Below are 27,817 nucleotides of genomic sequence, written 5' to 3'. Positions count from 1 at the left end.
TATATATATATATGATTACTGATTATAAAATACAATAAATAAAATGCTGCTAGGGAATAATGCCCAGGGCCCAGAACAAACCCAGTACTATAAATATACATATTTATAACCCTAGTTTCATGCAGGTATTTCTAGTTCAAGTAAGAGGCTAAATATCTATTAGGGGTTATTAGAGAAACAGGTCATTATGTGACTGTGGCACTGACCCGATGAGATTTTCTACATGGTTCAATGACAATAAAGATGTTCTGATTCATGAGAAATTGTGTTTAATTATTGTCGTGCACTTGGCCTTCTGTCAACTAGTTAAAAAAATGAATAACAATAACTAAAAGCGAGTAGTTTAAGTTATATTCATTCATTTATGAGCTCTGCGATCACAGAGTGTGGTGCAACACCGTCCTCTAGAGGGCGCAGTAGCATCGTGATTCTTCTTCTTCGTTGGTGCACTTGCCATGTTTGCGGAAGCTTGGTGACAGGAGCTAACTGTGGGCTTGCTACTTGTTCTTTGTATGTTATAGTTGTGTTTTAGAATCCAAAAATGAATCTACCAAAGGGACCGGATTCTTTGTGTTTTGACAAAGATGTTTTTATGAAGGTGAGAATCTGTTAACTTTATCGTTGTAAATGCGCTAACGATAGCTTGTGTTGCACTACTTAGCATTAGCTAGTTGCTATCAGTAGTTAGCTGTTCAAAGTGGCTCCTGTTCCTTAATATTTCAGATGTTTACTGAATAAACATTAGTTACAAAGCGTTTACACTCTAATCAAAGTTAACATTTATTCTGTTTGCGTGTCGGACTTTAACGTTAGCATTATTCTTAAAACCTTAAATTACGTTCAGGGGGTTACAGACAGTAACACACAGTGAATGTGAACATTAAAAAATTAAAGCAAAAACAGTGCGATACATATGCACACAACCAAATAGATCATTTTAAAGTATGCAAAGAGTTAGGTTTTAAGTTTGCATTTAATAGTGTCCTGAATCTATTAAAACTGAAACAACTTTTTGGGCAAATTAGTCTATTGGCTGCATCGCATTAATGTTTTAAAATGAGAAAAAGCAGACTTGCTGACAAATCACACATTTGTCACCAGTGTCCGTTTTGTGTGTCTGTATCCTTCTTGTCTGATGGATCTGTTTATCGTACCTCTCTTTTTCTGCAGGATGACTTTGATGTTGACCAGTTTGTGTCTGGGTGTCGGAAGCAGGTCCAACTGGAGGAGATGAGAGAAGACCTTGAGCTCTACTACAAGCTACTGAAGACAGCCATGGTGGAGCTCATCAACAAGGACTATGCAGACTTTGTTAATTTATCCACCAACCTGGTCAGTTGTTACTGTATAAATATATAAGATTTAAAAATTTTTATTAAACCTTGGTTAATAAAAATTGTTTTGCCTTTTTACAGCTACTTTAAACCACAATCAGAAAAGATCCATACCATATCTCGTTTGTCACTGTGGTTGTTATTTTAGAGCTTTATAACCAGAAGCCTATATTTTACAGGAGTCAAGTAGGGCAGGCACTAGATCTTAGCTAATATACCGACTATGCTGTTTTTATATTTGATAGTAATCTATTATAAATAAACAATGCAGCAGTTAATTAACAGAATGTTGGCTTTTAAATAGTGATTATATAATATAAATATTTAACCTTTTCCTTGTTTAATTTTGTTTGATGTGTTAGTTAGTCATTCATGTTTAGTTTATTTACATTTTTTTATTTAGTTATTTCACATTTTCTGTTAGTGTCATCCTTGTTAATTAGCTTTATTATTCAACTGTAAAATATAGATAGATAGCGTGTGCATATGACCACCAGTCAGTATTTAATGTAAATTTGTTAGTATGAAGACTATTTCTAATCTCAGGCGTGTGTTTCTTCATCACAGGTGGGAATGGACAAAGCTCTCAATCAGCTTTCTGTGCCACTGGGACAGTTACGAGAGGAGGTTATGGTATGTGCTGTTATTGTGTATGCTGTAATTTCTAATTAGGATCTGCCACTGAGTCTTTATGCATGTTGCTGGCTCTTACAGAGTCTGCGGTCCTGTGTCAGTGAGGTGATTCAGGCTATAGATAAGCAGCTGTCCAAACAAGACGATCTGCAGAAAAAGAAGGTTTGCTCCTTAGATGATATGATCACATTTACAATACTCTGTAAAAGTCAATAAATCATCTTCCTTTTATTATAACTATCCATCAGGTATGTGTATTAAGGCTAATCCAGGTGGTGCGCTCAGTGGAGAAGATTGAGAAGATCCTCCACTCACAGAACCCTAAGGAATCCAATTCTCTGGAAATCAACAGGTGGGAAACCGACATTAACGAGCTCACTGTCATTTAGTGAGGACACTTCCCGTGTTTGTATTTCAATATCTGGTCTAACCAGTTATGACAAGTAGTATCTATCATCAGGCACATTTTCGGTTGAGCGGCAGTGTAAAAAATATTTATCGCTCTTATGTAATGTTGAGCAGTGCACATCACTTTTCAACACATACTCATATTGTTGGCACAAATCACTGGTGAAAATTCAGAGGGTTCAAAGAATTGAGTTTATCACTGCAGGGACATAGCGCTAAGCTGTTGTGTCTGTCTGTGTATATGCAGTCCCTTGTTAGCAGGTCAGATCCTGGAGAGGATCGCTACTGAATTCAACCAGCTGCAGTTCCATGCTATACAGAGCAAAGGCATGCCTCTACTGGACAAAGTCAGACCTGTAAGTGTTACTGTGTCAATCATTAAAGCAGATTGTGAATCAATATCCACTAACTTAATCAATCAGTCTGTCTGGCAGTGCTGTAATTATTTGACAAGCATAATCAGCTTCTGTTCCATCATTTTGGCGAATACTAAATGTCATGTGACATGTCTTTAATAGAAAAAACAACAGTGTCAGCATGTACACTGAGTATACAGGAAGCATCTCCAGAATATTTAACCCCTTTCAATATAATTGAGGATTATATGTCAATTAACTCATTTATTATCTGTGTATGTATTTTGTCCTCTGCAGCGTATTGCAGGGATCACCTCAATGCTGCAGCAGTCTCTAGAGGGCCTGCTGATCGAGGGTCTGCAAACATCTAATGTGGACATGGTGCGGCACTGTCTAAGGACGTATGCTACCATAGACAAGACTCGAGATGCAGAGGCTCTTGTAGGACAAGTGCTGGTAAAGCCGTACATGGACCAGGTAAAATGCCACATGTTTTAGTAGATCTTGGGACATATTTACCTTTTGAAGACATAATGTTTTATTTTAGTTGTGATATATTAAGTTGGTTAAAATTTTTTAATTTACTTTATATTTGCTTAAGAAACTAGATTAGAAGAAGTGTATTATTGTCTTATTGCCAGCCTTGATAGTATTAATTAATATAGTAAGTAATACTGAGCTTCCTAAATTGAATGTCAGCAAAGAACTCCATATTCCCATAAGAAGCTAAAATATCATCTCCTGCCTTCTCCTGCTTTTAGGTGATCGTAGAAGAGGTGGTGAAGTCCAACCCGAATGGGCTCCAGTTGATGTTCTCTAGACTGCTGGAGTTTGTTCCTCACCATTGTAGACTGTTAAGAGAGGTGACTGGAGGAGCTATATCGAGGTATAAATGTTATCATAGAAGCAGTTTAATCAAAAATCAGTGGCTTGAATAGTGCCCAGTTTAGAAAGTGTTTGACATATTTTACTGAGAAGATATTTCCTCTTTCCTCAGTGATAAAGCAGACATAGTGCCAGGTTATGACTTCTTAGTGAACTCTGTGTGGCCAGAGATAATCAAAGCGATAGAGGAGAGGTTGGCTTACCTCTTCAACCCTGGAAACCCTGACATATTCTATGAGGTACAGCCACATAAACACTCTGGTCACTTTGCAGAACTTTTGCATATTGTCTCCTAATTCAAATCGTGTGGTTTCACCTGTGCTTGTGTTTTTTTTCGTAGCGCTACAGCGTCAGTATGGCGTTTGTGCGGAGGTTTGAACGTCAGTGCAGCTCGCAGGCCAGTGTGAAGAGATTGAGAGTACATCCTTCTTACACCAGCTTCCATAACAAATGGAACTTGCCTGTCTACTTTCAACTACGGTGCATGTTACCTCTATTCAATGATTTTAGCCAGTTGCTTACACGATGTACAGTATATATCCTACATCTCTTTCTAAAGCAAACTGCAGATTTTTTCAATGCTATGGTTCATTCTTAAAGTGTGACATCAAACTCCTTGATAGCCCTTAAAAAGTATAATAAAATAAATAAATAAAAGTGAGGTTAATTTAATGAAGACACAAAAAAACTGCATTTAGTCATTGGCATAGTTCAACATTTATGGATATATGAACTGTTCCACCAACTGAATGTAGTTACATTTGTCTTTATGATAAAATAAACAAACCAACATATCCTGACCTTTTAATATTTAACATGCATATCAGACCTGATGCAAGAAACAAACTGATAACTAGTCGATTGTTTTCTCTTTCCCCTTTCTGTATGCTTATTTTTTAGATACAAGGAAATAGCAGGAAGTCTGGAAAATGCCATAAGCGACAGACTAGAGGCAGCACCAGGTAACAATATATACTCATAAGCACCAGTGTGTACCTAATACTTTATCTGAAGTAACTTTGTGAATGTGTCTGTTCGTTTACAGCAGGCAGTGCATATCACCTGCAGGTATCTGAGGTGTTGTGGTCCTGTCTATTAAGGTGCTGGTCAGACAAGGTCTACCTGTCACCTCTGGCCCATCGCTTCTGGAAGCTCACGCTGCAGCTCTACTCACGATATACAAAGTTTCTTGATGAGGTAACAAAAAATAAATTGAACTAAACCAAATAAAGCAGAAACAATTTATTGAAACAGTCCTTGATGCTTATCTTGATTGGTGCCTTCACAGGTTTTGACTAAGACCCCTGCCCCTGAGGGGACTAAAGAGCCAACGAGGCCTCTTCCGAGCTCAGCCTCCTCCACCTCTAGCAGAACGTCAATGGATGAAGGGGGCAGTGAGAGCGGAGGTCCTGCCTCCCTGTCCACTAAACAACTGGTCCACATTGCTGCTGATATTCAAAAGCTGCAGGAGCAGGTGCACACACAAAATAAATGCATATTTATTGCACTATTTCTTGCATTTTAGAGTTGCTTTGGGTTAATATTGGCCCAAATTATGCATTAGTAACAAAGTGCCCCTTACTGAGAATTCTAGTTTTTCAGTACTCTGACAGTTGGCTCATCTTTCTCTTAGATCCCAGAATTGTCAGAGTTGGTCAGACAACGTTTAGAAGCCCTTGGATTCAAAAATGCTGCCGTTGTAGAAGGTAAATCATTTGCTTTTCTCTTTTTTGCTGCAGTGACTCAGAATTAAAAAGGAAAATGTGAAGAAGGATTAGACCTTTATGGAGGATTTTTCTGCACTTTCTTTTGGATTATCTCTCAGCTGTTAATATTATATAATTTGTGCTCAGGGGACACATGGTCACACAGTTATAAATGCCAGTCATTGTTCATTGACATTTAAAAAATGAAAGCAAGCAGCTTTTCAGATTTGTCCCTACAATATATTACCATTACGGTTCATTGACTATTTGTTTTTTTCTAGGCGTTATCATAGAAGTAACTCACTAACTGTTTGTCACTGTCATACTGTCTTTACTGCATTGACTGGTGCTCTCCTCTATGCCAGATGCCCTAGCAGACTCCAAGGCTTGTCTGTCAAGCAGCATTCCCACTTTAAATGCCAAGATGACCCAGCATCTGACTGAACGCTCCTGCCGCTTCTTAAAGAGTGCCTCAGAGGTTCCTCGACTTTACCGCAGGACTAATAAGGTGAAGTGAAGCTGCAAACATGAACACGTACTGTGTTTCTCAAACATTTCATCCCATAACAGTCTCTCATAACATACTGGAGGAACTACAGGGAGCACTGTTTCTCTGATGTAGATAAAGCTTTGAGGGCTGTTGTATTTTGTTCTAAATAACATTATTAAGGTTGATGCTTGTTGATATACACGACATAAAATAAATGCCACTTGAATATTTGTCACTGGCTTTGTGTAAGAATGAAATCTAGATATATTTCTGCCTGTAACATTCCTCTCCTCCACGGGTAGGAACCGCCAGTACGTGCATCAGCATACATGGACAACGCCCTGCGTCCATTACATCAAGTGCTGACTGACTCAACAGGGCTCGTCACCCCCCGCACAGCACAAGAATGGCTGCGAGTTTCACTGTCTGAATGTACACAGAAGTAAGTTTACAGTACTGTTGTTAAACAATTACACCTACCTGTGTTCCTAGAATGTTTACAGAAGGGGTTATTCTGTTTAATATACCTGAAAGACTCTTATTATTCTGGTCCTCCTAATGTTTTTGTGGAACTCATATTTGTTTATTTTTTATATAGAAATAAGTTAACGATAAACAGTATTAATTCCCGAAGGGAATTCAGGTAGTCTTGTTGATAGAACGATACTAAAAGTGGTGAGTAACCATCTGCTGTTCACTAGGGTGTTGGTGTTTGGCTGTGGTTGTGAAGGATTTCCTGTGTCTTTCAGTCATGCTTCCAGCCGCAAACCACATAGTTTTAGTCCCTCACTTTAATTTTCTGTCTTTCTTGCATTCAGGTACTATGAGACCATTTCAGAGGTGCTGAGCTCAGTGAGAAAGATGGAGGAGAGTCTGAAGAGACTGAAGCAAGCCAGGAAGGGCGCGACCACGGCTATCACGGCGGGAGCAAATGGTGGACCCACAGATGACAGCAAGATCCGTCTTCAACTGGCACTGGATGTGGAATACCTAGGGGAACAGGTGAGTTGCATCAGGCAAAAACATCATATACTGTATATATATTCTCTCTCACACTGCTTTGTACTGTTGTGTGTCTCAGATCCAGAAGATGGGTCTTCAGCCTAGTGACATCTCCATGTTCTCCTCTCTGATGGACCTTGTGAAAGAGGCCCGAGAGCTCGCTGAGCAGAACCAGTAGAAAGTTGAGGAACTGAAAGCTGCACTCAACCTCACATTTCCTAAAGGAAAAGAAACATTTCTTCCAGTCCAGGCCAAAGTCATGGTCAGATAACAGACCATGAAGAATGTAGGACCACAAATGACACTAATAGAACCTCCTATTTAACACTAGCCACGGTGCACAAACATTTTAACAACAGGGCTCCATCAGACGTGTCTGATTGTTGTTTGAGACAGCGGAGAATCTACTGTGAGTGAGTTTGGATGGTGATTGGTTCTGCATGGTGCAGTTAATCAAATGTTTTTACAAAATTATTTATGCCAGATGCTGATGACATGTATTGCTCTATAGTATACAGTTGCTTTAATCATAGTATTGTTAGGAAATGGTAAAACAAAGTCAGCCAGACAATATTTGTCTAATTTGCGCTTCTTGGTGAAGGACTCATCTCAAAATAAGACGTCTGCTGGTTTGTGACATGAACATGTGTCTCCAAAATAAGTGTATAATATATGTTTAACATAAATTACTTGGGAATAAAACAAAGAACTTTGGTTGCAGTGTTGAATCAATGTGATCAGTGTGTTTTAATATAAAGGTCATTAGTTTGCTAAAAGTGCTTATGTAGACGTCCAGTTTTTTTTTTTTTTTTTTCAGGTCTACCAAGAAACCAGCTCCAAAAAGGAGTGCGACACATAAACCACAATTATGTCTGAAACAAAGTCAGACTAAATGTTGACATTAAATAACTGGTTCAAGATTTTGTTATGGGTTTGTCTGACAATAATGCTCATGTGTCTGTTTCCATATTATTTTATATGTAGATATACATACATAGTATATTTTGTGATATTTAGGAATAAAACAGAACAGTATAAATTTACTGCAATTGGTAACTAGTGCATCGCTGCTCAACATTCAGTTTACATTACATTAAACTTAATTAATTAAAGTTAAGCAGTTGGTTTTATGTTGAAAATGTATCAAGGTTTAAATCTTGAGGCACAATTTTGAAGCAGGATGAAAAAAATGCATCTGATTTACCATCTGAGAAATTAAAATATTATGTTTTAACTTGATGCACACAACTTAAAGAGATAATTTCCAAACTAAATAATTATATAAATTATTATTCTGGTCCTAATCCCAGTTTCCAAACAGTCAGCAAACAATAAAAACAATGACATTTTAACCATATTGGGAGAATTATATTTCAGTCAACAGAAATCACAACAAAATAAAAATAAAGTCTTAGTTAAGATTAAAATATACAATGTATTACTTATCATAGTGAATTGTGGTTACTGTACCTTCTCTGCCAAAAAAAATACTGTACAGAACTCTGCTATGATAAATTTTACAGGAAAAACAAGTATTTTAAAACAAATCTGGTACTTAAATTACCAGGATTTCATAAATAAACCAGCAAAGTGCTACAGCTCTGTTAAGTATTGCTGGATCAGTCTTCAGTGAGTTTCTTCTACACTGTACATCATGGATCATTTATTTCTGCTAAAGCTAATGGTGTGATCTAAATCTGAATTATTGAATTGTTCCCATGTGGAAACCTAAGCTGTAGGTGATTATGCACATTTTTGTTGCTACTTTATAGCTCTAAAGCGTAGGATTGGTGATTTTTCCCAGCAGGAGGATGGCATTCAAATCCCCTTCTAAGACAGCGAAGAAGAACGGCCGGTTGATGGACAGTTTCAGAGGCATGTCTGCTTCCTGCTTGTTGTCCTGAGGTTCTGCTCCTTCCTCTGACATCTCAAACAACACCTTATTGACCGCCTATGAGAAGACAGAGATGTTAATGATGCACACATGCACAGTTTATTTTTATTTTTATGATACAACAAACAGACCATTTGTGTAATTCACCTTATCTATAGTGAAAGGTTTGCTGTTGCTGAGTTGGTTGAACTCAGCTTGGGACCCCAACAGCTGGGCCTCTATTTCTGGATTCAGATAGGTCAGCAGGTCACGCAGATCAATCACAGAAGACATGGAGAACTTCGGCAGAGACAACTCCAACAGGCTGTGCAGGTCGGAAGAAAGCACACTTTAAATTTAAAGATAAAAAAACATTAAATCTAAAATTGGTTTGTACCTTACTTGTTCTCTAAACTTCCAGAGCCTCACGTTCTCTACACTGATATATTAACCTATTTTTTACTGTGGTCATTGACAGACAGTAAACTTTAATGGATATTTGAACATAAATTCAAAAAGCTGTTCGTAAGTAAATTGCTGCTTTAGGACCCATAAAGTTGATAGAATTAAAAATGTATGCACAAAAGGAAGATAACACGTTAAAAATATCGAAGAAGATTCAGGTTTTTGTCTGTGTGTCTAGACTTACCCGGCCTGGAGCCTGTGCTGCCAGCCTGACATGTAAGTGAGCAGCTTAGCCTCTACATCTTGCAGACTGGCTCCTTCATGAGGCAGGACCAACAACATGTAGGACTGTTTGCTCAGGGGCAGCTTCACAACGGTGCAGCGCTGCATCTTCATAGTAAAGACAATTGAAAATACTCCAGATGAGTCAAGAACATAAGATTTTAACAAGTCCAAACCTCCTGCTCCACTTGAAATAATATTTACCTTATCATTCAGGTAATGGTAATGACCTGTGTGGGTCATCAGCGGTGCCATCACTGTAGTTGTTTCATCCACGTGGAACTCTTGCAAGGAGGTTTCATCTGGTTTGAAGGGTGTCCCCCAGCTGCCTAAAGACCGAAAATGAAAAATACAGTTACATACTGCAGGGTGATGCAGCTCTTAACAACTATATGTTGTTATATATGAGTTTCAGTTTGTTTTCACCTCAGTCCACAAAGTCAAATCGCTTGTGTGTCTAGACTGTATAGCAAATATATTCAGAATTAATTAAAAAATAGAATTATTATATTATACAGGTACATGTGCAGATGTTATTCAGTACAAATCCAATCTTTGGAGCCACACATGAAGTACACCAGACTGAAGTAACTAATTTAATATAATCATCCTGGCAAAGGGGTGAAATTTTAATATATGATATTTTGTCTTTAAATGATTTATATCAATCTGTGTACTGCTTTACAGATGTGAGGGAGAGGAGGAGACAGACCTCGGAAGCTGAAGGAAGACATAAACAGAAGGTCACTGCTGGAGTTCAGATCTTTGAAGATGCTCTTCACTTTCCCGTTTGATGTCTTCTCGACAAAGTTGTTCACCAGCTGCTCAGCCTCATCGGGTTTGGAGAAGTCCACGCCCCGGATGAACGATGTGTCTGAGAAGTCCTTTGCGCCTTGAATAAAGTCCTCAGAGAGCTGAGTGTCCTGGCGAGGGAAAGCCCAGACATGGGTGGTTACTCTGTCTTTGGTTCCATCATCTACCAGACTGTTAATACTCTTCAGTGTCTTGAGAACGTTGTGTCTTCCCACTAATGATGCACAATCATCTGGTTTGTTGCTACTGGTCAGGCCCAGAAAAAACTGAAAGGGAAAGATGAGAAAGATGAGCACAGGACATGATAATCAGACTTCCATTTTAACTATCATTTATCCTCTTATTCCAAATAGCAAAGAATCAGCATGGTCAATTTGTTTAAAACCCCAATTTACCATGTCGACAATGAGAACAAATCAAAAGCAAAGACCTGGAACAAGTCTGTTGTGTTCTTGGATGCTCCCATAGAGAAGGTGACGAGGGATCCGTAAGCGTTGATTGGCGAGAGGAGGGTGTTGGTGCCGCTCTGCTTGCTGCTGAGAGCCTGGTACAGCCTCAGGCCCAGAGAATTGAAGAGGGTTGTCAGAACCACCATCTTCTCTGTGACGTTCTGTCTCTGTGTGCTGTGGTTCGACGGGTCCCTGCTGTCTGATGTCAGGACTTGAATATCGAGGGGGGCCACAGGATGTGTCTCCCGAGGCTTTGATGTCTGGGTATGAGGGGTTGCACAGCTGACATTCTCCACAGCAAAGAGATTAAAAGGGTGAACGTAGACGCGGTTGGCTTGACTTCTTGAGATGCAGCAGCATAGTAGAAGTACTAGAAGAGTTGACACCAGTCGCTGCATCTTATCTTTTGTTTGAAATAATTCTCTCTGTGGAGACAAAAAACATAAATATATAAATATATAATCTAACTCTGTCGGAAATCTTGGTGAGCACCCAGTATTGGGTTGTTTGTGAATCAATGCTGGATCTGGTTTCCTGTCTACAACAGGACTGGCTGGCATGAGCATTAGCTGTAGCTGCAGTGACATGTCCATGATTGATCTTACCAACAAACATACATGCCAGTGATTGGTATGATTGTCACCATACCAGTTATTGTACGATATGAGACATTTTGTATGTATTTATGTTGAAATAATTAGATAAATGAACAAATCTTTCATAAACACTACATAGTTAAAATAAAAGTATGTTTTGTTTGATCTTTAAAAATATATATTGCTTGATGTACTGAACACTTTTTATTCAGACACCTAAATGTAAAAAACAGAACTTCAACCTTTGAGTTGAATGTGCACACAGGTGGACTGATGGACTCTTGGAGGAGGTGAGCAAACAGTGGATTTTCCTCTATTTGGACATGTCCTAGGATATGGCTTTGATCCACAATCAATAACAATTCATATTTTCTAAATCCCAGAACTTACATTTTTTTCAGTGAACCAATAAATAACATTATTTTAAAGCCACAGCTTTACAAAATCTGTTTCACCATATATTTTAAAGGAATCTTCAAATTTAGCTAAAACGTATGTTAAAGAATATTTAGACACACAGATTTTGATGATTTTTAAAATATAATCAAAAAATCCAAGTATGTCTCTAAACACAAACGCGTCCTTTGTCTATATAATAAAACATTTTTTCAAGTTTCTCTTAACCACACTGTAACCAACAGACAATTAGCGAGATAAAGTTTGTTCTTACCGTGTGTGTCTGCTGCCTCTGACTGCTGCTCCTCTCCTTTAACCTGGCCAGCCAGTCACAGTACTCCCACTCCGATCACTGATTAACCAAAGCAGCATTGAGTCAGGGTCTCTGTTGTTATGACTCACAGCCTGCTGATGAGTTGTTGCTACAGATAATCAGGTCTGACGAAAAGGAAAGAGTACCCAGTGTCCCCCTGTGTGTTGACTTTAGCAGAATGATGCAAACCCATCCTGGTAGGGGTGAACAGGGGAGCTCAACTTCCACAGGGGAAGAGTGGGAAGCTGAGTGACAACCAGGCTTGTTTGTGTTTACTCTCTTTTGAGGTTGACTCACTGAAACGTCACCATATTGTGGAGAAAGAACACTGCTCTTTATTAATTACGCATGCTTTGTGTAATTTTTGGGTCAAACATACAAACCTGAATCACTTAAATCTACACAAGAAGAAATGGAAATAAAAAAATAGAAGGGAAAATAATCAGATTTTCAGGCTTTACTAATTATTGTTCCTGAGTTAATAAAGTCATCCTGTCTTCTAATGACTGATCTTTCATATCTTTATTGAGAACAACAATAAAAACCTCCTAGTGCTAGTCCATGGAAATCTTTTCATTTGAATTCATCTTCCTCCCAATACCTGCAAGCTGGCCAGGCCTTGATGCATCAAAGCAGGCCCAAATCATGATGTTTCCTCCACCATACTTTACAATTAGGATGATCTTTTCATGTTGATATGCTGTGCCAAAAAAAAAACATCAGTTCACAAAACATTTTGCCAATACTGCTGTGGAGTGTCAATGTGCTCTTTGACAAACTTCAGGCGTACAGCAATGTTCTTTTTAATAAGCAGCGGCTTCCTTCGTGGAGTCCTGCCATAGACACCACCCTGCTTGTTATATGTTTTACCGACTGTAGACTCATGAACACTGATGTTTGCCAGTTCCAATGATCCCTTCAAAGCAAGAGTTGTTTCTCTACCTCATTAATGAGGGTTAGTTGTGCTCTTGGGGTCATTTGGCTGCCCACTTCTTGGTAGAGTAGCAACAGTCTTAAAGTGAAAGTCAAAGTAGCTCTAGTCCACACCAACTAAGACATGACTCTAATTAGCATTTTTTCACACTTCGAGGTTTTATGGTTGTTGAAGACATGAACGATCAGACTTTTTTGTGTTATTACTTTAGACAAATTGTATTTGTTAATACTTTTGACTCTTAAAGATCAGATCATGTTTTAAACAACATTAATACAGAAAACCTCTAAATTCCAAAAGGTTCACATAGATTTTCTTGCCACTGTATATGATGCACAGTAGATTTACTGGTTAAGAACTAACAAAATATCTGATAAATGCAAATTCAACAAAGCAAACATAACCTGGGAAAAGAGCAAACAACTTTCAAATGTTCTTTATAGGCAAGTGAACAAGTTTATTGATTTATTTTGGATTTGATATTAAATGTGACATCCGTAAATATTGCATACAGATGCACCTGATTCAACAGGGCAGGGCACACTAGATTTTCTCAAGTGTTTTACAGCTGTAATTTGTTCTTTTATATTATCAGTGAATTGGATTGTTGTAAAAAGTTGTCTCACAAGTCACAAATGTGAATTAATATAATGCTTGATGAAATGTGAAGGAATCCAGTAAAGGAGAGTAGGGTTAAGTTTACCAATCCATTCACAGTTTCATGCAATAAGAAATATGAATCACTCTTTGACTTTAGACATTTAAATAGTTTTGTTTGTATCATTTTAAATCTCAGGTCAAGATCAGGTCATGCAAAGAGGAAAGGCATTTGCAAAAGTGGTGTGTTAATTTGTAAAGATTATCTTGCTGATCAAAACATGTTCTGTACATAAGAAACTCTTGTTTCTTACACAGCTTATCTTCTGCAATCTTCAAAACCCATTTGCTTTTATTGAGGAACCCGGTAAACACATATAGAGGTGAACAATCTTTGTCAAGTCCACTTTATGATAGGTAGCCAAGTGTGTGTTTCCCATGCAGAATTAGGGAGTTATTCATCACTATGACATCAGAAGCTTTATGAGTGCTACACAAAGCGTCTGAGAAGGTTGAGGGTATATAAGCTGTAACATTCGGCCTTTTCAGCAGGTTGGAAGTTGAAAAACTCACCATGTGGACTCTTTGTTTGGTTCTTTGCAGTTTTATCGCCACTCATGGAGCGAGAGGTATTGTCCACTATTTGCCTCTTGCTACAGAATATTTATTATACAATATTTTCACATTTGCTTTATATAATTACAGCTAATGATCGGCATCATTAGACTAAGCATTTTGTTTATTTTCTTGGTCTTCATGGTGGGATTTTCCACTGTCCTTACTGTTCTTTGAGTGGTTTGTGTACTTATTGTGACCTTTTGTACTGTTTGCTCTTTTTGTCTTGTAATCCATAAGGTGCTGATCGCATCGGTTCTACAGTGGAAGTGATGCCAGCCACATCAGATTTACAATGTAAAAAAAGACTACTGAATTCTCACTACAGCCAAAATGTTGCTTTGCTTTATCTATGTGTCTTACTGTGTTTGTTGCTTATTCCAGCTAATCAGAAGCATTTGCTTAGCGTAATAAGGTGAAAGTATAGATTTCTGATAGCTCATACCGGCTATATTCATTTTTTTGCTATGTTTTGTACTTGTATAACTCTCCTTCTTCATTCATGTCAAAACCTCAGTGATTTCAGTGATGAGAATTGTCTGTGCTTTCTGCATCTGAAGATTCCTGCAGATACAACTGTGGCAACCAGTTTTCAAGCTGCTCATGCTCCTCAAGCTGTGAATACAGAGGGAACTGTTGCTATGACTATAAAGGTAAGAAGTGGTGTAAAGTAAATGTATAAAATTTTGTCTAGTTTGTCCCTTTTCTCTATGGGTTGCACAAATTTCTAACAATATCTCACATGATTTAAGATAAATACACTGTAGAAAAAGGAATAGAACAACAAATATTTGGGAAGAACTGGATTAAATTGTATAAATTTACTGTATAAGTTTACTTACAACAAGTAAACTGCTACTTATTTTGCCATTTATGTGACATATGACAACCAAATTTCTGTAAGTAATACCGGGATGTGGCAGTACAATGATAAAAAAAAGAGAAAGCAGTTTGTATGCATTTATCAACCAGTCTGATCTCTCTGTCATAGATTACTGCTTCTCCACGTCTGAACCGGCAACAGGTAATATAATCTCTCCAAGCAAAAATTTCATACATTCTTATTTGAGGCGATCCTGCTGAAGTAAATTCTATCTCTCAGCTCAGCCTTCATGTCGTTACAACTGCGGCTATCACATGGGAAGCTGCTCCTGCTCAAGCTCTTGTCAGTACAATGGCAACTGCTGCTACGACTACTACTGTAAGTACCAGGTCTAACATATCAACAGCATTACCTGACTCTGCGTCCATCTCCCTGTAGAAATAGGTTTGCAGGTGCCTGTACAGATGTGGTCTGATAATTAACTTTCACAGTTACAGAATAAACAGCAGCTGTATTGTAATGTTCATTTCACGCAGTCAGAAGAGGTGAAAAGACAGTGATCACTTTATTCTGTCATAGCTTACTGCGACTGGACCACTGAAAGGCCTGAAGAACCCACCTCAGGTATGCTTTTTGTGTGTATCTCAGACTAAAGTACAAAATCTAACATGAAACAAAGGCTGTTAAAGTTTTTAATCATAAATTAAATTTTTTTAAATGAAAAATGGCGATCAAACAAAAACTGTTTTGTGGGGAATAATCCGGGAAATCTTACAAAAGCAATTTCTAAAGTTCTGGGATCCACAGACCCACAGAAAGACACTTTCTACAAAATGAAGAGGTCTTGAAAAAATAGATTATGTTCCCAGAGGTTTTGTTGATGATTTTTGTTGCTTGTTTTTCTTTTCTCTCTTCTCTTTCCCCTCACCCAACCGCTGGAGGCAGATGGCCACCCACCCTGAGCCTGGTTCTGCTAGTGGAGTTTTTTCCTCTCCACTGTCACTTAGTACTGCTCAAATGGGATTGTTGTTTTTTTAATATAATTCTGTACACAGTTATATTTTGTAAGGTTAAACCTTAAACAACGTCAAGTGCCTTGAGATGACTTCTATTGTGACTTGGCACTATATAAATAAAATTGAATTGAATCACTTAGTGAAATGTTTTACTTCTCTACGTGTTTCTCAGCTCAGCCTTCATGTCGTTACAACTGCGGCTATCACATGGGAAGCTGCTCCTGCTCAAGCTCTTGTCAGTACTATGGCAACTGCTGCTACGACTACAACTGTAAGTACAAGGACTAATGCATCAACAGCATTACCTGACTCTGCGTCCATCTCCCTGTAAAAATATGTTTGCGGGTGCCTGTACAGATGTAATCTGATAATTAATTTTCACAGTTACAGAATAAACAGCAGCTGTATTGTAATGTTCATTTCATGCTGTCAGAAGAGGCGAAAAGACAGTGATCACTTTATTCTGTTCTGTCATAGCTTACTGCGACTGGACTACTGAAAGGCCTGAAGAACCCACCTCAGGTATGCTTTTTGTATGTATCTCAGACTAAAGTACAAAATCTAACATGAAACAAAGGCTGTTAAAGTTTTTAATCATAAATTACATTTTTTGAATCAAAAAGGGTGATCAAACAAAAACAGAGTCCGGGAAATCTTACAAAAGCAATTACTAAAGGTCTGGGATCCACAGATCCACAGTAAGAGACACTTTCTACAAATGAAGAAGTCTTGGAAAAATAGATCATGTTCCCAGAGGTTTTACCACAGCACACTTGGGCGACCCTGCAACCTTCTGAAAGAAAGTTGTATGGATTGACGAGTTAAAAGCCGAACTATTTGGAAGACAGGGATGATGTTAAATTTCAGTTAACCAAACAAAAATTCCACAAAAAGAACATCATTCCTACAGTCAAACATGGAGGAGGCAGTGTTATGTTTCAGCGCTTCACTGCTTCAGGATCAGGGCAACTTGCCTAAGTGAGGAAAACATAAATAACTTTATTTTTTGCTGCTTGTTGCTCATTTTTGTTGCTTGCTTTTCTTTTATCTCTCCTCCTTCCACTCACCCAACCGGTCGAGGCAGACGGCCGCCCACCCTGAGCCTGGTTCTGCTATTGGAGTTTTTTCCTCTCCACTGTTACTTAGTACTGCTCACATGGGATTGTTGTTTTTTTTTTATATAACTCTGTACACAGTTATATTTTGTAAGGTTAAACCTTAAACAATGTCAAGTGCCTTGAGATGACTTCTATTGTGACTTGGCGCTATACAAATAAAATTGAATTGAATTGAATCACTTAGTGAAATGTTTTAATTCTCTCTACGTGTTTCTCAGCTCAGCCTTCATGTCGTTACAACTGCGGCTATCACATGGGAAGCTGCTCCTGCTCAAGCTCCTGTCAGTACTATGGCAACTGCTGCTACGACTACAACTGTAAGTGTTATGTCTGTTAACAAAAACAGTAATAATCAGACTGCTTCAAAGTCAAACACAAAGTCCCCAGTACTTATGCAGACATGGTGATAATAATTGCTTTAACAAAGCTGTAGGATAAACAGTAGCTGCATTGTAATGTGAGTTTTGCACAATAAAACAAGACGTAAAAGACAGTAATCACTTTGTTACATTCTGTCATAGCTTACTGTGACTGGAGCACTAACAGACCTGCCATAACCTCAGGTATGAAAACAACCTATAAGATAAAAACAATAATATATCATCATTTAGAGAAATGCTTTAACACTCTCTTGTGTTTCTCAGCTCAGCCTTCATGTCGTTACAACTGCGGCTATTACATGGGAAGCTGCTCCTGCTCAAGCTCTTGTCAGTACCATGGTGACTGTTGCTACGACTACAACTGTAAGTGCCAGTACTAATGCATCAACAGCATTACCTGACTCTGCATCCATCTCCCTGTAAAAATACGTTTGCGGGTGCCTGTACAGATGTGGTCTGATAATTTATTTTCACAGTTACAGAATAAACAGCAGCTGTATTGTAATGTTCATTTCACACCGTTAGATAAGGTGAAAAGACAGTGATCACTTTATTCTGTTCTGTCATAGCTTACTGCAACTGGACCACTGCCAGGCCTGATGTAACCCCCACAGGTACAAAAACCTCTCTACAATAACTGTTTTACATACAACGATATATCATCAGTTAGTGAAATGTTTTAATCCCCTCTTTTGTCTCTCAGCTCAGCCTTCATGTCGTTACAACTGCGGCAACAACATGGGAAGCTGCTCCTGCTCAAGCAGTTGTGAATACTATGGCAACTGTTGTCATGACTACTACTGTAAGCATCATGTCCCTCAAAGCTCAGCAGAGAAGCAGCTGCACATTATGATGAAAGTTACTTCCGAAAGGCATCTTGCATCACACAGAAACACACTTCTCAAATGTTATTCCACAAGCAAGAACTTCAGAAAGGAATTTTGTGTAAAACATATTTCCTATATTTCAATATCTGAATGTAAGGTATTTACTGTTAGTTTGCTGATCATTTGGATAACAGTGTGCAGACAGTGTGGACACAGTGTGGTAGTGTTTAGTGTTTGCAACAGAAGAAACCGCAGGTACTCCACAGGTACGCCACAATAAAATACCAAATACTGGTTCAAACGACTTATTGTTTCTCCCCGTGCAGCTTATTGCCAGACGACCAGTGTCGGACCCACGGGTATGAAAACCTCTCAACAACTCAGCCTATCATTTATTCAGCTACAGGAAGGATCTTTGTAATGCAATGTAATGAAACGATTCCTGTGTTTCTCAGCTCAGGCCTCGTGTCGTAACCACTGTGGCAGTCACCTGGGAAGCTGCTCCTGCACACGCTCTTGTGAATACTATGGCGACTGTTGTTATGACTACTACTGTAGGTATCATGCCATTCAAAGCTCAGCAAACTATGACCCAGCTTCGACCAAAACCTCACACTTAAACCACTGTTTGTTGTTTTTTTACAGCCCACTGCTCCAACACAACTGAGCCACCATCCACAGGTAAGAACCTAAATGTGAAAAACAAGCCCTCTGCAATTATAGTTCATCACAGTGACATTTGAGCCATGCAATCCACCTTTAGTGGCGCCCTGTGGAGGGTCTCTGTATGGCTCTGGCACCTTCCACAGCCCAAACTACCCCGACTACTACCAGGACAACTCCTACTGTGTGTGGCAGCTCAGAACTGCAGACGACCAGAGAATCTTTCTGCAATTCACATTCTTACAGTGAGTGAAGAACAGACTGCTTTTTAGGAATCATTGGCATAAACTCGCAGCATCAAAATAATAATATAGAAATATCATTACAACAATTTAATACAGATCAGTGTTCATTTGTTAAGATATTAAATACCTACCAAATACAGACTAATTCTCCTAATTAATAATCATCACATATGCATGGGTCTGTTTTCAAATGTTGCCTCAATAAGTCAATAATTTGTACCTTTTTTTTTGTCTCTTCAACAACAGATTGGAGAACTGCTGCTCCTGTGACTACATTACAATTTTCGATGGGCCATCTGTTAATTCACAATATCTGGGGAGAGTATGCAACAGCAACAGCAGCAACAGTGTGAACTCCTTCTCGTCCACCTCCAACTACATGACCGTGCTTTTTCGCTCCGATGGTTCTGTGGTCGCCCGAGGGTTCACTGCTGAGTTCATCAGCGCTTTGCCACCAAACTCAGGTGCCGTTTGTTAACAGCGATTATAAGATGTCTAGTTCTGATTTTATTATGTGTGAGTTAAGTCTTTCTTGTGGATTCACTCAGCTCCAGGCTTATAAGATATTTTTAATAATTGTGTCTCCCTTTGAACACAATTTGTCACAGGAAGCCTGTGGTGCGTGGAATTTGAACCATGTAGGCCAAATGTACATTTCTCACTGAGGACTATGATTGTTTCTTCATAACTTAATTGCAATCCATGCAGTTGCTAAAACATTTCTGTGTGAACTAACTCTTTAAAAAACAAATTCAACGCTGTCTCTATTCAGGTCGGGTGGACTGTTCCTCAGACAACATGAACATTGTGATTGAAAGAGCTTACCTGAACTCTCTGGGCTATGACGGCCACAGTCTGTATTTGGATGACCAGTACTGCAGACCCCAGGTTTCCACTTACCAGGTGGTCTTCAGTTTTCCCATAAACACTTGCGGTACTGTTCGAAAGGTAACCCATCACTTTTCTGGAAAACATTGACAATGTATTTTCTAATCATTCTCCAATAAATAATAACTTTACTAATGACTTTCAACAGTTTGACAATGGCAGGATTGTGTACACGAACACTATCCGTGCCTACACCTCCAGCTCCGGAGAGATCACACGCCAGTCTCACTTTAGGATGAACGTGGGATGTCGTATGGAGCAGGACTCCGTGTCCCAGATTATATACCTTGTTTCACATCCTGATAATGGCACGATTGTAGGCACAGGCAGATTCAACACCAGCATGGCGTTTTACAAAACCAGCAATTTCCACTATCAGGTTTGTTTTTGTAACAAAGAGCTGAATCTTTGTACAGAAAAATCCTAAAATATTTGCTTGTGACACTGATATTATGCTCTGTCAGGTGACTGAAGTTCCGTATAATGTGAAACTGAACCAGAACTTGTTTGTCCAAGTGAACCTGAGAAGAGGTGATAGCACATTAGTCCTATTTATTGACACGTGTGTCACCTCACCATCACCTCATGATTTCCAGACCAGACCTTACTACCTGGTCCGTAACGGGTAAGATGATGAGTGGTGCAAAATAACTACAGACATGTACTAATATATTGTACAAATTACTATTAGGTATTTCCATTTTTTTGATACTTTACGCATCCAGAACATTTATTTTACAGCTATACTTACTAGTTAATTTATACTAAATTTCCATTTCCTAGCCCCTCTAAACATATCCTTAGATGGACCCAAGCTTTTACTTGCACTATTTGAACTTTTATACTGTTTCTGCTTCACCTTCAGATGCTCTGTGGACAACACCTACTATGCCTACATGTCTGGCACTCAACCCTATGCCCGATTCACATTCAAGGCTTTCCAGTTCCTGCGAGCCACAGAGTTTGTGTACATCCAGTGCAAAGTCCTGATCTGTCCAGCCTCTGACTACAACTCCCGCTGCCGCCGTGGCTGCAACAAACGTGTGGCCAGAGACCTGGGATCAAATCACGACAGCCAAACTCTGGTCCTGGGTCCAATCCAACTCAAAGGTTTGTAACCATTTTTACCTGATTAACAACACTTGGCCACGTGTAGAATTACATTAGGTTAGCAGTAAGAAAAGTCATGACAATAAGAGACATCGTACTATTTCTCCCTGCCAGACCCTGAGGGAAAGGAAGAAGAGACTCACAAGGAAGACGAGGCTTAACTTGATGCTGCAGTGAGCTGCTTCATTCATCATTACAAATCAATACACGTCTTTCCATTCACTTCACTGTGTACTCCCCATTTCTGTCTTTATTGCATTATCTGATTAAAAGCATCATCAAAAGGCAATCTGTGTTTGTGTATTTCACTGGGGCACTCTAAAACATTTTAATGAACCCATAATAATACCACTTTTCTTTTCATCTCTGACATACAAAGGTAAAAAAAGACCAACAAAAGACAAGGAACAACTCAGTTAGAAAACACTTTACTTATAAATTAGTTAGATTAGTCCATCTCACAATAAAATTATTTGCCTTCCTAGAGGAAGGAGAGTATTTGCCAAAGGGCTTCAACATTTACCATCATCTATGAACCTACAACACACCGAGAACATAAGGCAGCCATTACAAGATGCCCCTATTACTGGTAAGCATGGTAACAAGGAGGTGGTCCTAAAAAGAGTAACTATGTTCTCCACACATGTTGCTAAGCAACAGACAACAGTACCGAAGACAAACAACAATCTTGCTCAAGTTGCAGTTTTACTGCAACAGGCTTTTTTTTGACACTGAACATCAAGCCAACCACTCAGAATACAATACTCAGTAAATATTCAGAAAAGCACTGGGATCCATATGATAAAAGGAGGAATCTCAGTATGTGTTGTTAAAAAGGCTAAAACATGGCACCTTCAGTGCTACGTGGCAATTCTGAAAAGAAAAAAAAGTGCTTACATGAGACATAAGACTTGGCGACTTTGCCCTTAACAGGGAGACACTGGATGTTAGAGTGACTTCATACCAAATCAAAAACTCAAACTGTGAAATGATATTTTAAAATTGTTATGCAAAAACCCTCCTAACAAAATGAGTGATGAGAGTAACATGATGCTGGTCAAGGAAGGGCCCTGTGCGGAGGAACTTCAAAACAACACAACTTTAACAAACTCTAGTTTAACAACTTTTGGCTGATCAAAAACCACGGATACAAAGTTTGGTCAACTTTTACTGTGGATGTTATCCACGTCGTACATCAATGATTCCCGAGTTTATTAGCAGCAGATACATAGCAAAATTTTGGCAATAAAATCACGGCTACTAATATACACCAATACCAATGACCAAACTTGTTGTCTAAGGTTCCGGGTCAGTCCAGAAGATATTGTATAATATCTATTCATCTTCAAAAGTAACAGTCCAAGTAACTATGTCAGGCACTGCAAAGAAATAGTAATAATGCACCAAGCACTGATATAATTTCATCAAGGCTTAAGTCAGATTACTTGAAGCCGACAGTTTGACTCCTGTGTGAGCGACATCACAGCAATCTTTAGTTATAGCTCAGTGTTGAGAATTTATTTGGGTGGCCCACTCAAAATTTAGTCCCTTCTTTTCTTGTCATTTGTATTGTATTGTATTGTATTATATTGTATTGTATACCCTCCCTCTTGCTTCTTAACTGCTTTGATACATGCAAGCTACATTTTATTTACCCATACACAACCCATCATACTGCATGTGTATGGTTTCCTCAAAATATGTAGTGTTGTGCCGTAGCACAGCCCATATAACGTCTATAAAATGTTACCCATCTGATTTTGGTTCAGATGGGTACAACTCTGAGAGGTTCTTGTGCTTAAAAGAAGCTCTAACTTGTGCAAAGGGCATTACAAGTCTCTGAACTTGAATAAAATAAGAAAACAAAACAAAATATAAATTAGATTCAAGCAATATTGTGAATTTGGCAACATTCAAATCACAAAAAGAGTAGAGAGGTTGAATGAAGTGAATGCGACTCCTTCCACCTCAAATAAATTCTCAACTTGTCAAAAACACTGATCATCCCTTTATAATACACTTGAATGGGCACCTATAATTCTATAAAAGAAACCATCTGAATGTTGACATTTTCCTTAATAAGTACAACTTTCAAAGGCTAGGCTACATCAAGGCCAAGTAAAAGACAAATAAATAAAATCACTATGAAAATAATCAAACAAGGCTGTCCATTAAAGGTTCTTAAAGGTTTTCCCCCTTCATCCATTACTTGTGCTGCCCGCGGGCAAAGTGGCATGCAAAATCGTACTTGCTCTTGCACTTGTGGCCACAGATGTTGCACTGGAATGGGTTTTCATAGCCGTGGCAGCCCATGTGGATGGTGTAGAGGATGTTGTCGGGAAAGTAGATGTCACAGTGCTGGCAGTGATGCAGCATGTGGGGGTCCTGAAGTGGGGCAGACAGGCCTGGGGCTGGCGTACTGGGCTGGCTGTTGGAGATACTAGGGGTACTGGTGCGCCCACTGTGCTCACTGCTGGGTCCCGCTCCTGGGCTGCAATTGCTATGTGGAGGAGCCCGGGGCTCTGGGGTGATGGGGGAAGAGGAGGCGTGGGCCATGCTAGCTGTCACCGCCACAGGAGCTGTGGCAGGGTGGGGCTGCTGTATGAGGAAGGGCTTCTCATCCACAATAGACTCTGCTCCAGGAGACATGGGTGGTTGAGTCTGAGCTTGGGACTCAGAAGGAAGGCTGGCCAACTGGCCTGCCAGGGTGGACAGCTGATTCAGAGGGTTATCCATGACCATATCGTGATGATGGTGGTTTTGATTTGTTGAGAGGCCGTCCTCGACAGCTCGACCTGGATTATCATAGGTCTCCTGATGTAAGTGAGGCAACTCATGAGAGAAGTCATTCATATTGTCAGGTTTGTGCACCACCATAGAAGGGGGGCTGAAGTTGATGAGGAGCCGGCGGCCATAGCCCAGTGAGCTGGCTTTCTTCTGTAAAACACTCAGCATCTTCTTATGGGAGAGTGAGCGAGCACCTTTCATTGGCAGGAGTTTGTGGCGTCTGCGACGATGGTGCGACAAGTTGCTACGATCACTGCAGCGGAAGGAGCACAGCTCACATTTGTAAGGTTTCTCGCCTGTGTGTGATCGCATGTGAGCCTCCAAATGGCGCTCATAGGCTGAAGCAAATGGGCAGAGATGGCAGCGATGAGGCTTCTCACCTGTTTAATTAAAGAAAACAGGCTAAATAATATTCCTTCATTGTTAAGATTCCATAATGTACTAAGTTTTCAATCACAGTTGGTCTCATTCTGAGCTATAGTCAGTATACAGGTTGTAAATTGTAAATAATAAATTGTGGAAGCTTAACCCTTGTCAATACTAGTCCCTGAAAATGAACTATTAACGCTTACCTGTGTGAATGCGGATGTGCTCAATGAGTCGTGCTGTTCCTCTGGTGGCATAGTTGCAGTAGCGGCACTTGAGCTTTCCGTCATATGTCCTTTCAAAACCATCCACCAGGATCCCTGAGCTGTCCTCCAGTGACATGTCGACTGAGGGGTGATCCAATCCATTCTGACTGCAGTCTACACAGGGCAACATGAACAAGACTTGTCACTGCTACAAAGAAAAATTAAACTATAAAAACTATAGAAACTTTGATATTTAAAAATCTAGGAAACCTAAATATTCAGCAGTAACATCTTTTTTTCTTGAATGCTGTATACAGCTTGTATTCCAGTTGATTAAAAATCATTTAGTCATAGACATTTTAGTTACATGTGAACTACATATAGAAAATGGTAACATGCAACACAAGGCAGACATTGGTTCTGAAATAGGTATTAAAAATATAACAAATGTATCACAGGCTCTCTGAAGGACCATCACAATAAGAATGGCCATGTCTGACTAGTTCAGCAGTTAATCTCAGAGTGATAACACTCTGAAATACCTGAATCTGCCTGAAGTCCTGAATCTAAATCAAACTGCACCAGACTCAGTCATCTAAAACTGCAGATTTTAAACAGAGAGGCTGTAAACAATATTTAAAAGACACACAGCTAGTTACCTGCTGGCAGCTCGTCAGCCTCCTTGACGCCACTAACTGAGCCTGATATCATGTTGACATGTTGAGTCTGCTGGCTCAGATACTCCTGAAAATCCTTCACGAAGTCCAGCGTGTCCGGTTTTTCCTCACCCATTGAAATAAAGCGATGCAAATGTCCAACACTAAAAAAAAAAAAAACGTTTTTAAATGTTATTGTGGCGACCACAGTTGTTGAACCGCTAGGACGTGTCAGAAAAAGATCAAGAAATGAATGATATAATAAAATATCTAAAAATACCCATGAAATCAAACTGAATTAAAAAGTATGAACTACAATCGTGAACGTCAGCTAGCTGCTTTTCAATCATGCACACGAACCTCTTCGGAAAAACCCTGCCGGATAAACGTGGACGGTTTTGTTTGCTTGGATAAACCGTTTTCTGCCTATCCAGACACAAAGACAGGATAATCCTTGAAATGAGTGATTGACAAGTAGGAAATCGGCGCGATCCGATGTCTGGTCGGTCGCTCCTACACACCTCTCCTCATCGTCGTCATGTTGTTACCAAAGCTACGTACGCTACGTTAGCCACACAGCTAACGTTAGCTTATCTGGAAGAAAACATCTTTCTCAACAACGCAGTTATCTGCTCAACACGGTCATTTATCTACATCCCCTGCACGCGGTTGGATGAATCCTCGAGGACAATATTAGCTTTTAAAAAATCATTTCCTTCGGCTCACTTGCTTAAAAAATCAACACGAAAACACAATCTGCTAAATCAAAACAATAAACCAATTTCAGGGGTGAAAGTTCGTTTTTTTGTGCACCGCTAAAAACCGTCCCGCCACCACAGCAATGTGCCCGCGAAGAAACGTTCCCACCGGTGAAGGTTTAACTTTTTACAAAACACGACACACTGTTGTTCAAATTGTTTTTCAAAAATATCATATACATTTACTATGCTGAATGGTGCTGCAGAACATTAGGTAAGATACTTTTCATCTCCCTTTTACAACAAATCCTTTTTATTTTTATTGAGATAACAAATTACTAATTTAAAGTATGACTAGATTTAACTTTAGTTTGGCACAGGTCTCCCGATGAGATCCAACCACTGAGACTTTAAGGAATAACTGTTAGAAAATATATATTTTAGATAGTACCATGGGTATTAGTTATTGGAAATGACGATGATGTCATTGTCCCATAATTTGTCAAAACTACATATCAGTATTGAAACATACATCTTAAGCTATGCACTGGAATTTGTTTTTACATATATGTGGATTTCCACCCAGCTAATAAGAAGTTAACTGATAGTTTGTCCATTCACATTTGTGACATAACAGACTTTAAGATGTACAGCTTGAAATTATGCGCACGTGCTAAATGAGGCACAGCAATTGCTTTTGACTCATTCATGTTTCATCACAATCAATAATTGAACAGTAAGAGCTCTCTGAAGATCACATTGCAACATTTGTGTCAAAGTTGTAGGAAAACCACTGAGGAGAAGATGATCAACGACCAAGTTGACTGAGGGCGCTGTATCCTTTTACCACATTACAACTGCTATTCTCAGAGCAGGAGTATTACAGCAGTAATGTAAACCTAACAGCAGTGAACTATTTACTTTGAAACAGGAGCCACTTGTTTGTTTTTGAAAATGAATCCACCAATCTACACAACATTCATATAGTATTAAGGCTTATGTAGCTCATGTTGTGTGTCACTTTATAGAATTATTGAGTGTAATGTTACATTGTTTATTACATTATTTATTTATTTTATTAAGTATATTAAGTATATTTGGTCTCACAACACTTAATGTTGCTGGCCCACATGTGAGCACAGTTCAACACTTGGACACTAGATGGCAACCATGTCCCAGTGGTGAAACAGGTAGGACCCATTATACCACACACTGCTTTGGGACGCAAGTACTCCGCTTGATAAAGGATACAGCGCTAAGACATGTAGGCGAGTACTTTTCATTAGTCCTGAGCTTGCAGAAAAAACCTGACTGATCAACATTACATGATTATGGCTGCTACTGTACAGACATCGGAGGCTCAGTATACAGTCAGTCAGTCTTCACTGTGTCAGCTGCCAGTCCTAGGGGACAGCATGAACAGGACCAGTGGAAGACATGACAAGTCAACCTCATCAGTTGAACCATGACCGCCGGAGCAGCCAATTACACCACCTTCTAACAGCCTGTCCACACTAATGTTATTTTATTGCAATTTAATTATGCTCAGGTTTCCAGTGGGGCCAGATCCTGCTGAATAATTTACACACAGCCACAATGATTTGTCGGCACGCAATGACAAAGTGCGCACTTCTCTGCACTCTCATTTGTTTCAGTAGTTTTGTTTTTAATTCCTCTGATATAAATCATTAGAACAATAATCTTATGTTGTGTTTCCAACTAAGCATTTCATGCAGTGAGAGCCAGTGCAGCCTTTGGTTTGAAGGACAGATTTATTAGGCCTAAAAATACTTAAGGGTAATAATTGATCAAACTTAATTTTGCATTAATGACATGTCTGCTGCACGATATATTAAGCTGTTCTGTTAAAGGGCACTGAGCATGTATTAATGAGACTGAGAGCAGGTAATACTCTAACAGGGCTTACTAGGTCTGGCATTTACACCC

The 27,817-nt window shown here is 39.2% G+C and overlaps 4 protein-coding genes across 5 annotated transcripts; 2 read left to right on the top strand and 2 right to left on the bottom strand.

Moving 5' to 3' along the window:
• Window positions 1-453: 453 nt before the first annotated feature.
• Window positions 454-7,734, top strand: cog2 (component of oligomeric golgi complex 2). Of its 2 annotated transcripts, none has more exons than XM_026355628.1 (18): window positions 454-598; window positions 1,171-1,332; window positions 1,902-1,967; window positions 2,049-2,129; window positions 2,216-2,319; window positions 2,623-2,731; window positions 3,029-3,208; window positions 3,493-3,617; window positions 3,729-3,855; window positions 3,957-4,096; window positions 4,517-4,578; window positions 4,665-4,813; window positions 4,905-5,090; window positions 5,250-5,322; window positions 5,688-5,830; window positions 6,115-6,254; window positions 6,631-6,814; window positions 6,894-7,734. In XM_026355628.1, exons 1-18 carry the CDS (start codon window positions 542-544, stop codon window positions 6,990-6,992), a joined length of 2,187 nt encoding a protein of 728 aa, XP_026211413.1. In that variant the 5' UTR covers window positions 454-541; the 3' UTR covers window positions 6,993-7,734. The 2 variants fall into 2 exon arrangements, with proteins under 2 accessions (XP_026211413.1, XP_026211412.1); XM_026355627.1 differs by having other exon boundaries at window positions 4,662-4,813.
• A 433-nt stretch (window positions 7,735-8,167) lies between these two features.
• On the bottom strand, window positions 8,168-12,052 carry agt (angiotensinogen). The gene is made up of 7 exons (XM_026355629.1): window positions 11,903-12,052; window positions 10,618-11,061; window positions 10,087-10,453; window positions 9,579-9,703; window positions 9,337-9,482; window positions 8,856-9,012; window positions 8,168-8,765 (listed from the first exon to the last, which is right to left on the bottom strand). The coding sequence occupies exons 2-7, from the start codon at window positions 11,032-11,034 to the stop codon at window positions 8,589-8,591; spliced, it is 1,389 nt and encodes a 462-aa protein (XP_026211414.1). The 5' UTR covers window positions 11,035-11,061; window positions 11,903-12,052; the 3' UTR covers window positions 8,168-8,588.
• Window positions 12,053-15,224: 3,172 nt separating this feature from the next.
• LOC113158411 (deleted in malignant brain tumors 1 protein-like) lies at window positions 15,225-21,457 on the top strand. Its single transcript, XM_026354312.1, has 15 exons — window positions 15,225-15,288; window positions 16,099-16,197; window positions 17,263-17,361; window positions 17,689-17,787; window positions 17,994-18,038; window positions 18,128-18,282; window positions 18,578-18,610; window positions 18,897-18,932; window positions 18,975-19,159; window positions 19,406-19,623; window positions 19,932-20,107; window positions 20,196-20,426; window positions 20,512-20,672; window positions 20,913-21,157; window positions 21,272-21,457. Exons 1-15 carry the CDS (start codon window positions 15,225-15,227, stop codon window positions 21,316-21,318), a joined length of 1,893 nt encoding a protein of 630 aa, XP_026210097.1. The 3' UTR covers window positions 21,319-21,457.
• A 112-nt stretch (window positions 21,458-21,569) lies between these two features.
• Window positions 21,570-25,968, bottom strand: ikzf5 (IKAROS family zinc finger 5). Its single transcript, XM_026356424.1, has 4 exons — window positions 25,533-25,968; window positions 25,176-25,336; window positions 24,517-24,690; window positions 21,570-24,324 (listed from the first exon to the last, which is right to left on the bottom strand). Exons 2-4 carry the CDS (start codon window positions 25,306-25,308, stop codon window positions 23,363-23,365), a joined length of 1,269 nt encoding a protein of 422 aa, XP_026212209.1. The 5' UTR covers window positions 25,309-25,336; window positions 25,533-25,968; the 3' UTR covers window positions 21,570-23,362.
• Between the last annotated feature and the right edge of the window lie 1,849 nt (window positions 25,969-27,817).

The sequence above is a fragment of the Anabas testudineus genome, chromosome 15 (assembly GCF_900324465.2).
Source record: "Anabas testudineus chromosome 15, fAnaTes1.2, whole genome shotgun sequence".
NCBI lineage: Eukaryota > Metazoa > Chordata > Actinopteri > Anabantiformes > Anabantidae > Anabas > Anabas testudineus.
This window is presented reverse-complemented; position numbering and strand designations above follow the sequence as displayed.

Bases quoted from the DNA above. Each gene is read 5' to 3' on its own strand.
- cog2 (XM_026355627.1), top strand. From the start codon at position 542: ATGAATCTACCAAAGGGACCGGATTCTTTGTGTTTTGACAAAGATGTT. The intron at 1,968-2,048 runs GTATGTGCTGTT...TGGCTCTTACAG, and splicing joins AGTTACGAGAGGAGGTTATG to AGTCTGCGGTCCTGTGTCAG. The intron at 3,209-3,492 runs GTAAAATGCCAC...TCCTGCTTTTAG, and splicing joins TAAAGCCGTACATGGACCAG to GTGATCGTAGAAGAGGTGGT.
- agt (XM_026355629.1), bottom strand. From the start codon at position 11,034: ATGCAGCGACTGGTGTCAACTCTTCTAGTACTTCTACTATGCTGCTGC. The intron at 10,454-10,617 runs GTCTTTGCTTTT...TTTCCCTTTCAG, and splicing joins ACACAACAGACTTGTTCCAG to TTTTTTCTGGGCCTGACCAG. The intron at 9,483-9,578 runs GTAAATATTATT...TTTACTATGAAG, and splicing joins ACCATTACCTGAATGATAAG to ATGCAGCGCTGCACCGTTGT.
- LOC113158411 (XM_026354312.1), top strand. From the start codon at position 15,225: ATGGGAAGCTGCTCCTGCTCAAGCTCTTGTCAGTACAATGGCAACTGC. The intron at 16,198-17,262 runs GTAAGTACAAGG...CGTGTTTCTCAG, and splicing joins CTGCTGCTACGACTACAACT to CTCAGCCTTCATGTCGTTAC. The intron at 21,158-21,271 runs GTTTGTAACCAT...TCTCCCTGCCAG, and splicing joins GGGTCCAATCCAACTCAAAG to ACCCTGAGGGAAAGGAAGAA.
- ikzf5 (XM_026356424.1), bottom strand. From the start codon at position 25,308: ATGGGTGAGGAAAAACCGGACACGCTGGACTTCGTGAAGGATTTTCAG. The intron at 24,691-25,175 runs GTAACTAGCTGT...TGCCCTGTGTAG, and splicing joins GGCTGACGAGCTGCCAGCAG to ACTGCAGTCAGAATGGATTG. The intron at 24,325-24,516 runs GTAAGCGTTAAT...TTAATTAAACAG, and splicing joins GCACATCCGCATTCACACAG to GTGAGAAGCCTCATCGCTGC.